This window comes from Sorex fumeus, unplaced genomic scaffold (assembly GCF_029834395.1).
Source record: "Sorex fumeus unplaced genomic scaffold, SorFum_2.1 ptg000013l, whole genome shotgun sequence".
Lineage (NCBI taxonomy): Eukaryota > Metazoa > Chordata > Mammalia > Eulipotyphla > Soricidae > Sorex > Sorex fumeus.
In genome coordinates, this window is record NW_026606070.1 from 12,796,669 (window position 1) to 12,812,776 (window position 16,108).

The following is a 16,108-nucleotide window of genomic DNA, read 5'->3' on the forward strand; positions in this document are numbered from 1 at the left end:
AGCAGACCCTGTAAGTCCATAGAAGCACTGGAAGACTAGGAACACTGGTGATGGAAAATGTGCATTGGTAAAGGGATGGCTGTTGGAACATTGTATAACTGAGACTCAATCATGAACAACTTGTAACTGTGTATCTCAAGGTGATTCAATTAAAAACAGGAACAACAACAAAAGAGTAGAGTTATAGTGGAGGGAAACAATGTCAAAGAAATCAGACAAAACTACTGTATACACTCCATTTTTCTTTGCTCACTTTATTGAGTAACCGAATGTATCAAAACCACAAAAAGCACATTACTGGAAAAAGTTTTCATTGGTCAAATATATATATGAAGGATTCTTCATCTCTTATTTTTGTACTAATTTTCCTGTTTAAACTACTTTCATACATTTTAGTTCATTTCATCTTTTCTCAAATTAAAGACTAAAGTATACATCTGATTATCTTTAGCAACCAAAGTCAATTTCCAAAGATTTAAAACTGTTCTAGAGAAAACACCATGTCAAATCCTTCGTACCTAAAGAGTGCTGGGGCCCAGTATCTCAGGGACACTCAGCTTTCAGTAAAGAGAAACCTTTAGATGAGCATTAGTTGCTTGAGGGCCCTCTGTGGATGGGGGCATGATTGTTTTTTTGTGTGTGAATCTCTGGGAACAAAGGTATGAGGTAAACGCTGTGTTCAGGCAGTTGTTAGGGAGGACCTAATTTACTTCACATTTCTATTCAAAATCTTCTTAAGAATTCTTAAGAATGAAGAACAAATCTGTAGAACCAGGTTCTTGACAACACCAGTATTTTGCCTGCAATTATAGATCTTTATGTGACATCAGGTCCAATGAAAAGGACAAGAACTGAGTTCATGAAAACCAATAATAAAAGTAACTGTAGCAGTTCTGCCAGTGGCAGAAATTGAGACCTGACTCCAGGAAAGATCTCCTGGCTTTGATTTATTCTACAAAGTTAGTATTTAGATAGAATTTGGACATTCGGTGTTGAGATCCATGCTCTTATTTTTGTCCACTGCTGACTAAGTTTTATGCTCAAAAACAGAGAAAACCAGAAAACCAGGTGGTTTTCTGTTTAGAGAACCTAATATTATATCCAAATTTCCTATTCAGAGCCTCACTACGAGTTAAAAATTAAATAAGTAAAATAAATAATGCTAACTAATCAATTATTTCTTTAAGGTAATGAAAAGATATGATCGCAATGATTTCTTCTCAGTATAATGTTGTTCACTCAAATGTGGTATCCCACTTAAAAAAATGTTTGGAATATTACATGAAAATATAACATGCATAAAATAGAAAATTCTTAAATATCCAAAAAAAATTCAAGTAACCATATCCTAACTGATATTAAAACAAAATTACAATAAATATTTTAAGCACAAAATTCATTTCTAGTTAAAACACTGAAACCCAAATAATTGGTAAACAAGTTAAAACTACTATAGCATAGAAGTCTGACTGAGGTTTGTAAATGCACAGGTATTCCAAAGCAGAATTTGGCTTTGAGATAGTAATTTGGGGCAGGTGTTGGGGCACAAATCCAGGGACTCATCCATGCGATGCACGAGCACTACCACTCTGCTACACCTCTCACCTGGGCCTGTAAGTTGTATTTCAATCCACAATATTTATGAATTAATTTCAGTTGTTTTTGCTAGGAAATTATAGAAAAGCTAAATATCTGAAACTTGGAACAGTAAAAAAAATAACTCATTCTTTTATATTCAGCAAGAAGCTATGTTAAAGCTTTTTTACTTACCTATTTAAATAAAAACCCCTGTACACTCCTAATTAAAGTAACTCTTGTTTACTCCTAAAAAAGAAAGTTATAATCCTTTCTCCAATTCTGATTTCAACTGGAAGAGCTACATCATTGCTTTTTAATGGTTTCTTCTATATTTTTTATTTAAAAAAGTCATCAATATTACTTTCTGTAAAATAAAGAACAGCTTTAGTAGTATTCATCTAATACTGACATTTACATTTTAAAAACATAATAAATTAACAGTCATGAAGCAAAATTTTCAGAAGAATTGTCAGAGCAAATAACCAATTAGATATCAAATTTACGGGCAGGAGTGATAGTACAGGGGTTTGGGGTGCTTGCCTTGCATGTGGCTGACCCAGGTTCGATTCCCGGAATCCTACATGGTCCCTCAGGCAAGGAGTAATTCCCGAGTGGAGAGCTAGGAGTAACCGGAGTATTGCCGGGTGTGGCTCCCCAAACAAAGAAAAAAAAATCAAATTTATGCCCTGCAAAATGTTAATGCTATGTGGGCCTAGTGAAAAGGAAGGATGTGCGCTATCCTGGAAAATTACTACCTCATCAAGAATCTTTTCAGTCAACAGATCTGTATCATACGCTGTTCTCAGGATTGGTACTATGGCGTGCCTCATAAAAAGGCCTTTTGGTATTTTTGGTAAAAAAGCCTCCTGGCTTGGATGCAAAACAGATATGCACTACAAATGAATTCTACTTTACAGTAAAACGCAATTAAGGTACAATCCAGCATACTTACCGTGACGCCTACATAAGAAAAGGTACTCCTTAGAAGTGAAAAATATCATGCTGCAGGTTTCTAGTTCTTACTAGCAGAGCTTATGTGGCTGATTTGATACCATTTTCTTACTCCTATGGAGTTTTCTTGAGTTTTTAACACTTTAAAAGAGTGACCTGGCACTAGTTAGGTCTTAAAAAACATAATTGTTACAAGTCATACGAGAACATGATAACTAGCACAAGTATTTGTATGTTTCAGAAGTCTTTGGATAACAATCTATAATGCACAATACTGCAGAGAATCCAAAGAAGCTCTCTAAATGGTGGGTATTATTTAATAACGGTGAAGTATTTTCTAAAAAGCTGTGCCAATGTCAATTTTAAGTAGAACATGAAATTATTTCATGAAATATAGTCTCGTTCTACGCTCTCCTGACAACATTCCCAACAGAAAGCTTCCAGTCTATTTGCTGTTTCTTGGCTGATGAGACATTCATCCTTTAATTCCCTGATTGTCTTCCTCAACGATTTTTGGAAACGTTTTTCTCGGTCTAAGACATTCCGCAGACTTTGCTTGGTATCCTCTAGCTCGCTGATCACATGATCTAATTTATGCTTAAGTTTCTTTGGACTGTCCATTACACTGTAGCTATGTTCCTAAAAACATAAACATGAAGATATTAAGTGAGACAAGAAGACTCAGAAAATAGCTTATAAATAGGCCTCAGCTGTCCTTCATTTATGATGCATAGGAAAGTCCAAAAAGTTGGTAATATGGGATTTAAACAAAGAACATAGGAAACGAGGGGTTAAAAACAGTTCTCTTGTGGGACTGGAGAGATAGTAGAGCGTGTAAGGTGTTGCCTTGCACACAGCCAACCTGGGCTGCATCTCCAGCATCACATATGGTCTCTCATGCACCTCCACCAGGAGTAATTCCTTAGTGCAGAGCCAGGAGTAGCCCCTGAGCATCACTGGGTGTAGGTCCAAGAGAGAAAAGCAAAAAAAAGAACAACAGTTCTCTTGCCTAAGGCTACATAAATACTGTGAAATCCTATGACTGGGAACACTTATGGTGGGGGGGGGTAGGTTTCTATGACTGCCAGGAGCACTGTGATTACCATTCAGCTTTCCTTCCCCAAGTCTGGGCTGCTACATCTTAACTATCATGTTAAAATTTTAACTATGTTATTTTAATGTTAACAAATGTTTCCCTTTATAAGGGATGACAGGAAAAGAAGTACTGGAGGGGAAGATCAGACTGGGTGTTGATTTAGAGAGAACTCTGGCCTTGGAATTTAAGAGATAATTTAAGTTTTTTCAGTATTTCTAATGGCTCTGCTCAAGTTCTCTGGGTGGACATTTTTCATTTGAAGATAGGGGAAATAAAAGTGGCATGTAAATCTACCTTAAGATATTTTTTAAAACATCAATAATAAAATTAGTGAACAGAACTTTTGCTTCCAGTCCAGAGGAGTAAGAGACTGGATTGACTCCGATCTAAAAAACCCAAGACATGGCCAAGTGACAAAAAAAGAACTTTGAAGATAACAAATAGAAGGCAAGGGTGGCACATAAGATTAAAGTTGTTCTGTACTCATAGAACACAGGCAACGACCCCATTAGTCTGACTAAAAAACTCTAAGAATCATGAGTAAACCTGTGGGCCTTTTCTCAGTAGCTCTTGACTGAGCACTATCTAGCCCTAACTACCAAAGCAAAACCTAAGAGAATCAAGCTATTTTCAGACAAGAAAATTCCAGAACAAAGTTCCAGAACCTAAGACATAAAACTATACAGCATTAAGAAAGTATAATTTTAGGGGCTGGAGCGATAGCACAGTGGGTAGGGCGTTTGCCTTGCACGCGGCCAACCCAGGTTCGATTCCAGCATCCCATATGGTCCCCTGAGCACTGCCAGGAGTAACTCCTGAGTGCAGAGCCAGGAGTGACCCCTGTGCATCGCTGGGTGTGACCCAAAAAAGCAATAAAAAAAAAAAAGAAAGTATTCGATATGCCAGACACAGTAACAACAAAGTCTCCAATGGAGACCTTACTGGGCCCGCTCGAGCAGTAACAACAACAACAACAATTTTATTGCAAACCACAATGCCTGCAAAGTGGGGGGGTGTGGTGGAGGGAGAGGAAGAAGAAAAGCGCCTGCCATAGAGGCAAGTTGAGGGTGGGGTAGGGGCTTGATGAGAGGGAAACTGGGGGTACCGGTTCTGGGAAATGTCCACTGGTGGAGGGATGGGTTCTGGAACACTGTATGACTGAAAGCTAATCATGAACAGCTTTGTAAGTGTCTATCTCATAGAGACTCAATAAAAATAGTTTAAAAAAAGAAGTACAGTGCATGGAACATGGTGCACAAAATTTACTGCGCAAAGAAGCATGAAAGCAATCAGGAAAAAAAAGTCATGAGAGAAATCAGTGGATATCAACCTGGAACTGATGTAACTGTTAGAATTAACCTCTCCTTCCTCCCCCCCCAAAAATTAAGTTATTTAAGCTTTACTCCGTATGTGTAAGAATATAAGTAGGGACTGGAAATGTACAAAAAAGAAACAAATAGAACATCTAGAGATAAAACTAGAAAATGGGAGAGTTGGAGAGAAAACACAGCGGTTAAAGTGTTTGCCTCGTGCGCAACAGGCTGGGTTTTGATCCCTGGTATCCTGTGTGGTCACTGGAGCCTGCCTAGAGCGATTTCTGAGTGCAGAGTCAGGAATGACCCCTGGGCATGTGGCCCCAAACCAACCAACCAAACAAAACCCTGGCAAAATGGGAGGAGAAAACTAAATTTTAAGAAATAATAGGATATCGGACATTTCAAAAAGAAAAAACAGGGAAGGTGAAGACACAATAATATAAACTACTCCAACTAGACAACAAAGAGAAAAGAGAATTAAAAAAAAAAAAACCCAGATAAAACAAACGGAAAACAACAAAGTGAGGCGTGGTGGGGGAAGGGGAGATAAAGCGGCAGAGTACAATGGCAAAACTTCCGAGTAGAGAACACACGCAATTATAATCTTGAAAAAAAGAAAAGCTGAGATGGAAAAATATATTTAAAGACACCATGGCCAAATTTTTCTCAAGTCTGACAAAAAATATAAACCTACAGATGAAGCAGCTTAACAAATCCCAAGAACAAGAAACATGAAGGAAACACTAAAGGCATATCATAATTGAATGTTTACAGTAAAATAGAAATGTTGTAAATAACTCAAGAAATGGGAGTATAGGAGGTATATAAAAAGATATATAGATTAAAAATAAAAGAGGAAAAGAAATACTGATATAATACTAATTTAAAAAGAGATAAACTGGGTATACTGCAATCAAAATAGATTTCAGAGAAAACCAGGCAGGGATGTAAGCCTTTCCTTAATAATAAAATAGTTAATTTATCAAGACATAATAATCCTAAATATTTAGTAGCTTACATTGTTATAAAATGTAGCGGTGAGGAGACTGAATGATAGTACTGAGTCTAGGGTGTTTGCCTTGTACATGAACGACCCGTGTTTGAGTCCCAGAATCTCATATTGTACCCTGAGCACTACCAGGAGTAATTCTTGAGTACAGAGTGAGGACTAATCCCTGAGCATTAGAGACGTGGCCCCCAAACGAAACAAACAAAACTGTAAAACAAACAACAAAAAAAGAGTTTATACATCATGAAGAAGTAGGGTTTATTCAAGGAGTACAAGACAGCTTCACATTTAAAAATCACTATTAACATAGCTGAATAGATAGCATAAGGGTAGGGCGCTTGTCGTGCATGTAGTTGACCTAAGTTCGACTCCCCAGCATCTTATACGGACCCCCAAGTACCAGGAAAGACTGCCAGGAAAGACTCCTGAGTGCAGATGCAGGAGTAATCCCCAAGCACTGCCAGGTGAGGCCCTAAAACCAAAAGCCAACAAAAAAAATATCCTATCATCAAACTGAAAATGGACTAAAAAAGTATGCTTTCTGAGTAAGTACAAAAAATAATTTTTTTCCTTTGTTTTTGGGCCACACCTGGTGCCCAGCAGTGCTTATGACTCTTGATTCTACTCAGGGGTCACTCCTGGAGGGCTTAGGGGACCATATATAGGGCTGGGGATCGAACCTGGGTCTACCCATATGTAATGCAAGTACCCTAAACTGCTATACTATCACTACTGCCTGGTACAGAAAAGCGAACAACGGAACACTCATTTCTGATTAAAATTCTTGACAAACTAGGAACTAGGCCATCAATACAAGGACTTCATAAAAAACTTTTATGGTTAGCATCCTCTGTTGTGGTGACTCAATGCCTTTCATCTACATCAGGAATAAGGAATGGTCATCAGCTTTTATTACTTCTATTAAGTTTAGATTTAGAGATTCAAAGCAGTGCAGTAAGGGAAGAAAAAGAAACAGAAGAGAAAAGCATCAGTACTGCAAAGAATATTGTGATATGACTGCCTATGCAGAAAATGTCACTGCTTCTACAAAATTGTTTATAATATATGCATTTAGCAGTTTGCCAGATACAAGATCAAAACACAAAAATCAACTGGATTTCCAAACACTAGCAAAAAACAAAACAATACTTGAATACCTGCATCTAAACATACAGAATACTTGGGCGGAAATCTAACAAATTAAGAACAATCTGTATATTGAAAACTATAAAACCCTTATTTTTAAAATAAGTAAAAAATTTTAAAGTAAAAATCCTTAATAAAGACATATAATGAGTTCATTGTTAACAAGGACTTAAATGAGCGCCAAGCAGAGTCCCTGGCAGCCACTTGCTTCCACAATCCAAAACTGCTGCCATGCCCCTTAATGGACTTCACTGCCTTAAGGACGGACTTCACCGAGACATAATCAGCTGAAAATTCGGGTATGCAGGTTTGGTGACTGAAATCTCCAAGCTTTCTCAGGGTCAGGATGGGCTACCTCCGCCCTGTACTTTCAGAAGCTTTGGCAGTCACATCCACATTCCAAAACTGCCACCCAGTTAAAAAGCTACTCCAGCCTTACCATCCAGATAAAAATACTGAATGTCCTGAACAAACACCATGACCTCTTAGTACCTGTATTGCAAACCATAATGCACAAAAGGAGAAAGAGAAAGAACAGTGCCTGCCATAGAGGCAGGTGGCTGGGGGTTGTGTTGGGGGGGCGGCTGTTGATGGATGGTGGGAGGGAAACGGTGGACATTGGTGGTGGGAAATGTACACTGGTGGAGGGATGGGAGTTGGATCATTTATGACGGAAACCCAATCATAAATGGCTTTGTAATAGTTTATCATGGATATTCAATAAATAATGAAAAAAAAACTTAGTCTTTTTATTTCTAAATTTTGGGCCACACCCAGAAGTGCTCAAGGCTTTTCTCCTGGCTTTGCACTAAGGAATCACTTCAGGTGGGGTTGGAGGACCATTGGGGTCTCAGAGATCAAACCCAGGTCAGCTGTGTACAAGGCAAGTACTCAACCCACTGTACTATCTCTCTAGTCTATAAAGACAAAATAGTCTTAATAAATGTCAATTCTTCCCATGTGGTTCTACAGATTCAATGTAATTCCAGCTAAAATTCTAGCAGTTTTTATGTTATAAACTGATTCTCAAAAGACCTATAATACTCAAAACAACTTTGAAAAAAAAAAAGTTGAAAGACGAATGCTGTCTAATTTAATAACTATTATAAAATTTCTAATAATCAAAACATTGAAACAGATCCAGCCTCACTTTAGTATGAAAATGTGATAAATATACAAATGCAAGCTGAATATCCTATGTATGAATGTTCTTCAAGAAAACCTAAAGAGGAAGGAATTAATCACTGCATTTTTGGGGTAGAAATATCCCTGCCAAAGCATTCTTTAGCAAAATACATAAGAAATAATTAACTACCTCTATATTAAATTATTATGGACCCAGAAAAAAATGTTCAAATTAAATATAAAAGAAATAATAGGGCTGGGGACAGTACAGTGGGTAGGGTGTTTGTCTTGTGTGTGGCTGACCCGGAATCAATCCTCGGCATCCCAGGTGATCTCCCAAGCACTGCCAGGAGTAATTCCTTAGTGCAGAGGTAGGCACAAGTCCTGAGCATCACAGGGTGTGGCCCCCAAACAAAACAGAACAAAACAAAACTACCTATCAAATACTTAAGGCCCTAATTTAGTACTAAGGAAAATGACACATTCAACATAAAATTTTACTTACAAAAATGAACTGAGACTGGAATTCTTCACTACAAGTGGAAGCGACAAGCGGGTGGTTTGTCACTGGGATGGTTTTGAGGGTGAAGTTTTTTCTACAATGAAGCTTTTCTCTTTTTTCCTGTTAAAAATAGTTAATAACACTCATTACGGATCTGTTTTTCATAAATTTTTGTTCCTTCTAATCTTTGTAGGGAAATGCAATTTTTTTTTATATGGAAACTGCCTTTAAGAATCAGTAAACTTTAAATTTCACTGAGATTGAAGTTTAATGACAATGAAAACTCAATGGGCTGAGGCAGGCGGCTTTGGTTTGATGGTCTGATCATCACAGTAAGCGAGGTGTGGACCCAAACTGGGGGGAAAAAAGGAAATTTATCCCTAAATCCTTTTGGAAACATAAATTTCCCTAAAAAAGAAAAGCAATAGTGAGAGATGATATACTTGCCAACTATTAAAAATATTACACAGAAACAATAGTTGAATATGCCACTCTGATCAGACAGGAAAATCTATTAACAGATCAAGTAAAAGAACTTAGTCCTATACAAGTTCTTTTTCCTTTTTCTTTCTCTTCTACTTTCCAATAAACTTTTCTACTTTCAAAGAATACACATATCGGGACTGGGGCAATAGCACAGTGGGTAGGGCGTTTGCCTTGCACATAGCTGACCGGGGTTCGATTCCCAGCATCCCATATGGTCCCCGGAGCACCGCCAGGAGTAATTCCTGAGTGCCGAGCCAGGAGTAACCCCTGAGCATCACCGGGTGTGACCCCAAAACAAAACAAAACAAAAAAATACATATCAAGTAGAAGAAGTAGAAGAATGGTTTTGTAATTTTTTTTTTCTTTTCGGGTCACACCTGGCTCTGCACTCAGAAATTACTTCTGGCAGTGCTTAGGGAACCTTATGGGATGCTGGGAATCGAACCCAGGTCGGCAGGGTGTAAGGCAAATGCCCTACCCACGGTGCTATCACTCCAGCCCCTGGTTTTGTAATTTTTAAAAAAGCATTCTAAATAAATGAAGAAAGACTATAAATATTGCTATAGCCTTTTAGAAACACAATGGAACTCTGCATGCTAAATTTTTATTTTTAATTTGGGGGGCCTGGGGTCATAACTTTATTTTTAATTTGGGGAGTTCTTGGAGCACCTAGTGGTGCTCAGGCTTAGTTCTAGCTTTCTGCTCAGGGGGTCATATGTGGTGACGGGGATCAAATCTGGGTCACTGCATACAAATCAAGCACCTTACCCACTGCACTATCTCTTTGGTTCTGTTCTACAAATTAATAATGAATTAGGGAAAAAATAGGAATGACTAACATAAACTTAAGGGAGAGAAAGTTAACATCAATTCAGATGAAAATATAAAATTGACAACTTAAAAAAAAACCTGAATTTCCAAAGCAAAAAAAGAACCCCGACTCTCTAATTAAACTAAAAACAAAGTAATTACAACATAGATGCAGTTAAATAATTCATAGTTCAATATGAAATTATTTAAAAAATAATTTAGAAAAAATATAAAAATAGAGGATCAAATTAATAGACATGGAATATGCAGAAACTCACTAATAATCACAAATTAAAATAGAAATTAGAATTTAAGAAAATTAAGATGCAATTTTGCCTATCAGTTTTAACAAAGTTAAAAACACAATTTAGGGCCAGAGAGACTGTAAGTAATCGAATTAAGACATTTGCTTTGTAAACAGCTGACCCTGCCTCGATCCTTAGTACTGCATACAGTTTCTTGACCACTGCCTAGAGTGATCCCTGAGCACTGTTGGGTGTGGCCCCAAAGCCAAAAGCCAAAAATGGCTGATTGGCACATTTATGCTTAATGGGAGAAGAGACTGTCATGAGCTTTTTTTTTTTTGCTTTTTGGGTGACACCGGGCGATGCACAGGGGTCACTCCTGGCTCTGTACTCAGGAATTATCCCTGGCGGTGCTCAGGGGACCATATGGGTTGCTGGGAATCGAACCTGGGTCGGCCACGTGCAAGGCAAATGCCCTACCTGCCGTGCTATCACTCCAGCCCCTGTCATGAGCTTTCTGATGCGGCTTTAGCAGATCTGTATCAAAGGCAAAAGTTGAAAAGGAAATAATTTTTGTGGTGCTGGAGACTAAATCCAAGGGTGTATAATTTTGGTCCAACTATTTACAGGAATTTAAAGAAAATAAAAGATTGCATGACTAGTCCGCTAGAATGATCTTTATCACTGTGCTGTTTAAAGTAGTCGAAGAGGACAGGAAGATAGGTCAAGTGGCAGAGCACATGCTTAGCACACCAAGGGCCCGAGTTTAATCTCAGTACCTCATGGCTCCTCAAGCACCCCTGGGAGTGGCCCTGGTGACATGAAAAACCACAGGTCTGAGCTCTAACCTGTAAGATTTGTACCATTGAACTAAGAATCTCTGGGTGTGACCCGTAAGCGCCTGGCCCCAACACTACTAGGTGTGGCCCCTATAAAAATGAAAACCGATATGGTTGGTTATAAAACTGACACCATCAAATACCTGAAGGATGAGGAACCAGAGGAGCTTTTTAATACTGATGATCTGAATATATATTGGTGAAGCTGCTTTGAAAAACTATGGCACCATCTATGCAAACTGAAAAACATATCTTTAGGACCCTGCAATTTCATTTTTAACAGTGGAGATAGTTTACAGAGATGTGTACAAATGTACACCAAAAAAACATTCTGGTGAAAAAATATTCATAGTTGCACCATTCATGACGACTCCAAAGTGAAATAACTCAAATGTTCACCAACAGAAAGGAGAAATCAGATTGTACACAAGAATACTATATTGCACACACACAAAAAAAACCAAATGGACTACTATCACACTTTCGTGTCAGTGAAGCACTTAAAATGAGCTAAGAAAGCCAGACAGCATGCTGTGTAATTCCACTTAAATACGAGTGATGCCTGAAATCAGGAGAGCAGTTACCTTTCATGGTGTCGTGATGGGGAGAGCATGAAGGAGGCTGCTGGGGAACTAGAAATAATTAAAATGGGGAATTACATGAATTAAATCACTTTGAGATTATTTGTTGCTTTGTACACTTATGATGTATAATTTTTCCATATGTGTTGAACTTCAATATAAAATTTAGTTTAAAAAAATTGATGGTGATGGGGGCTGGAGCGATAGCACAGCGGGTAGGGCGTTTGCCTTGCAAGCAGCCAAACCCCGGTTCGATTCCCAGCATCCCATATGGTCCCCTGAGCACTGCCAGGAGTAACTCCTGAGTGCAGAACCAGGAGGAGGAACCCCTGTGAATCGCCGTGTGTGACCCAAAAAGAAAAAAAAAAACAGAAAAAAATTGATGGTTATGGCCAGGGATATAGCTCAAGTAAGAGCACATGCAAGGCCCTGGGTTGACTCCTCTATACCTCATGGCTGTAGTCCTGGTGAACCTTGAGCAATACTGGGTGTGGCCTTTCTGGAACTCCAGCACCACTGTTATTGCCAGTTTAGGTTAGTAGTGGTTCTTACCAAAAAAAAAAAAAAAAAAAAAAAGAATATTTTTTTAAAGTTTTTTTTTTTTTTTATAGATTTCTCTTAAAAACGTGTTCCAAACATTGTTTGGGGGGGCATTTGTAACAAAGTGCAGATTCCTTAATGCCTGCCCCAATTATGGAATGCATATGGGATCAAATTCTCTGGGAGTGGGACAGAGGACTCTGCATTTATTACTTTTTTCCCCTTCAATGTTAGGGGTTGGACTTAGGGTCTCACACATGCCAGGTGATACTCTACAGCTGAACGACATCCCTTGTGCAAGAGCCAAAATGTCCGAGTTCAAGTCTCGTCTCTGCCAACTAAAAAGTTTGGGGAAGGTATTCCAGTTCTCTGGACCTAAGTTGCCTTAAATTCTCATTAACAATGTGACTGATAAATTGTTTATTTCATATGGTTATTATGAGAACTACATGAACTGTTATTTCATGAGCTCAGAATAGTGTCTGGCACCTACTAAGACCATAGAGGTGATTTGTTTTAAGAGCAAAAAAGATACAGTATAAAAAAAAAGATACAGTATATTTTTCTAAGAATGTAACATGAACATGCTATACGGAAAACATGGATTAAAGCATTACACTACACTACTGGGCCCGCAATGGCTCGAGGGGCTGGACTCATGCTTAGCCTGCAGGAATCCAGGGCTCAATCCCTGGTACTATTTGACCCCCTAAGCACTGCGAGGTGTGGCACTAAAACAAAATGAAACAAACAACCCCCCCCCTCAAAAATAACAGAATTAAAGTGTCAACAGTATTAGCTCTGGTTACTGTTATTTCTCTTCTTTTTTTGCAGCGCCATATAATTTTGAATAATGAAAAATTTTTGTAAGAAGGACATATTAGTTTTTCAAAGTAATTTTATTGTGATTGAGTTATTATGTTCATATTTCATTGCGTCCTCAACATAATAGTCTTGCTGGTAGTGGGAGTGGGGGAGGAAACCTAATGTACATTTGTTATTGCCAGGCCAGCTTTGGTTAGTAGTGGTTGAGAACTGTGGGAGAATTGTGAGGTGGTGTCTACTTAAACTCTCAGAAGTGCACAAGGTGACCAAGACAGCATGGGACAAGTTTGCTTCTGAACTCCTCCCCTTGTTTCCAGCTATCAGGGAGGACAGAAAATTTTCAACTGAAACTCATTACTAATGCTGTGGAAAACCCCTAAGCAATCCCTGAATTTTCCATATTGGACTCCGTTAGTCTCTAGTTTGGAAACTTTGGGCCCTGCCTGGTGGTGCTCTGGGGCTATTCTGGCTCTGTGCTCAGGAATCATTCCTGGGGGCCCCATATGCAATGCTGGGGACTGAACCAGGGTCGGTAACTTTGTGCTTCAATCCCTGTATTACTTCTTCAGTCCAGGTAAACAGTACTCTATATACAGACCTGTAAGTGAGATGGGACATCAAAGACAGAAGGTACGACTCCAGGTTTTAATTTAATATTTGGAGTACTTCTGTCAAAGTCTGTCTTCTTAAAGTGCCTTGAACATAATACATCTCCTTTTTTAGGCTCCCAGATGCCTGCAGCATTCACATCAAGTCTTTTCATTGCTAATACCCATTTTCTTTTGACATTTTCATCTGTGGGGAATCTAGAAGAAGATTTTAAAAAAACACACTATATCAATATATACAAGAAAAATGCTTTGACCTTTTGGTTTATTATTATCGAAAACTGGAATATTTTGGAAACCACCATGACTCATGATGCTACAGATCTATAGTCCTCATTTCACTTATCCTTATAAAGAAGAAACGTTTCAATGGATATTTAGCAACTTAGGAGAGAAAGATTCACAATGGAGGTTTTATAAGACAATCACTTGAGCTTTTTTCTATCTGAACCGATTTCCAGAACTTTTCCCAGATGAACAGCTCCCCTTATATTTTGTTCTTCTCTTCTTTCGTTCAGCATCAAAAAACTGTTTATTATATTTAATAAACACAGATCTATAATGCTTAGCATATGAAGAAAAATGATGCTGAGTTTGGAGTTCTGGACATTAGAGTCATTCTGAAAGATAAAGATAACCACACTTGCCCTAGTTTCTAAGACGGTTCATATTTTTTCCTTGAGATGAGAGAGGGTACACATACTAGTTTTTTATTTTATCATACCTAGCTAAGTAGTTACATCTTTCTTGAGTACACAGCACAATCCTTGGCACAAAAAGCAGCAAAACAAACAGCTGGTAAACAAATAATTCTTGTCTTTTCCTTTCTATGCTTGTCAGAGGACTGGCTAAATCATTAAATAAGAGTCATCCTGCTGTATCTACAATACAGGGGAACAGAACCCTTGGCTAGAACTTGTACTTACACATTTATCTCTACAATCTAAGCTTGATCTACTTCCGAACAGAACAGAATCTATTCAGGCAACAATTCTTCCTTCACACTGTTCACTATATGTAAAGATGACTTTCTTTGGAGGTATGTTACAATTTAAAGAGATTAGCAAACATGGGTCTGATGAAATTTTTCTTAAACCAGTCTCTGATGTCTTAAAAAGGTCTCTTAAACTTTTAATTTGCTCAAGTGTCGGGTGCAAGCCAATTCAAACTAAGAAAGTTACTGAAAAAGCACTTGGGAGAGGAGCTAGCTCAGAGGGCCAAGGAGAGGCTGGTCCCCTGCTCTACCCACTGCAGTTGTTGGAGCATCCCTCAGGCCAGCCCAGCCCACTACCTGGGTGGTCCTCCACTTTGCCCCCGCCCCCTCCAAAAAAAAAAAGTACTGGGGAAAACTCTAGTCCAGACAAGGGAGGCTTAAGCCCAACTGTCTTTCTTTCACTTTTTCCATCCGAAAGTCCTAGGCTTATAACCACAGTGGAGTCTTACACGTGAAATGTCAATCCCTTTAGCTTGGAATTGGGCAAACAGCGAGAGGCACATCCAATGGCCGAGCAACATTTCACCATGATTTTAGCGCTTCATCACCGAACTGGAAAGAAAAGGGAAAAAAAAAAAAAAAGAAAGAAACCGGTCAGGGCTGAAAAGCAGGTCTGCGAGGGGAGGGAGGAGGCACAGGAGACCACCCTGGGTCTCAAGAGTTTCGGGGCGTGGGAAATGTGCGCGTCGGGGGAAGGGGAGCTAGAAGGCGGCGGCGGGACGGATCGCCTTCGGGGGTCCCCGTCGGGGCACGGCTCAGCTCTGGGGGGGGGGGAAGGGGGGCGCGGTGCAGCTAACGGCGGCAACTCCCCCTGCGTTTCTGCGCCCCGCGTCTCCCCGACGCCCCGCCCCCCACGTCCAGCCGCTCCACCAAGAAGACGCGGCGGCGACCCCCTTCGGTGACGGGCGCCGCGTGTGTGCAGGGACAGAGCAGAGAGGACCCCGGCGCCAGGCCCGGGAGAGGCGGCGAGGACGACGCGGATAGCGGCGCCGACGGCAGCGGGACCCTCCCGGCTTCGCGCCCGGCCCCCCCCCACGCCCCCACGCAGGGCCCGGAAGCCGGGAAGCTCCGCCCCCTCCTCGCGGCTCCCGACGCCCGGGAGCGAGGGAGGGAGGGGCCGCCCAGTCACCGGTGCCGAGGCGACCGCGGCGCGTCCCTCGCCTCGGGGGCCGCCGGACACCTCGGCGCCACCACTGCGATTCTCGTCGCGGCGAGGCGCACGCGCACACACACACACACACACACACACGGGCTGGGCGGGTCGGCCATGGCGGGGGGAGGTGGGGGTAAAGGAAGAGGCCACCTAAGAGTCATTACCGTTAGGAGCGAAGGGACCGACTAACATCGACGACAGATTGCGTCTCCCTGCGCTTCCGCCCCGTCGGCCCAGGAACCGGAAGTGTGGCTGCCCCGGGTCACGTGCGCGGCCGCCATCTTGGCTGTGGCGGCGGCGGCGG

At 40.4% G+C, this 16,108-nt stretch overlaps 1 protein-coding gene across 1 annotated transcript; it reads right to left on the reverse strand.

Annotated features, from left to right (window-relative positions):
* Positions 1-234: 234 nt before the first annotated feature.
* Positions 235-16,107, reverse strand: THAP6 (THAP domain containing 6). Its single transcript, XM_056111310.1, has 5 exons — positions 15,969-16,107; positions 15,101-15,203; positions 13,648-13,855; positions 8,727-8,843; positions 235-3,168 (listed from the first exon to the last, which is right to left on the reverse strand). Exons 2-5 carry the CDS (start codon positions 15,178-15,180, stop codon positions 2,914-2,916), a joined length of 660 nt encoding a protein of 219 aa, XP_055967285.1. The 5' UTR covers positions 15,181-15,203; positions 15,969-16,107; the 3' UTR covers positions 235-2,913.
* Position 16,108: the final 1 nt, after the last annotated feature.

Bases quoted from the DNA above. Each gene is read 5' to 3' on its own strand.
- THAP6 (XM_056111310.1), bottom strand. From the start codon at position 15,180: ATGGTGAAATGTTGCTCGGCCATTGGATGTGCCTCTCGCTGTTTGCCC. The intron at 8,844-13,647 runs GTCTGTATATAG...TATTTTTAACAG, and splicing joins ATGTCCCATCTCACTTACAG to GAAAAAAGAGAAAAGCTTCA. The intron at 3,169-8,726 runs GTAAGTAAAATT...TTATGTTTTTAG, and splicing joins TCCAGTCTCAGTTCATTTTT to GAACATAGCTACAGTGTAAT.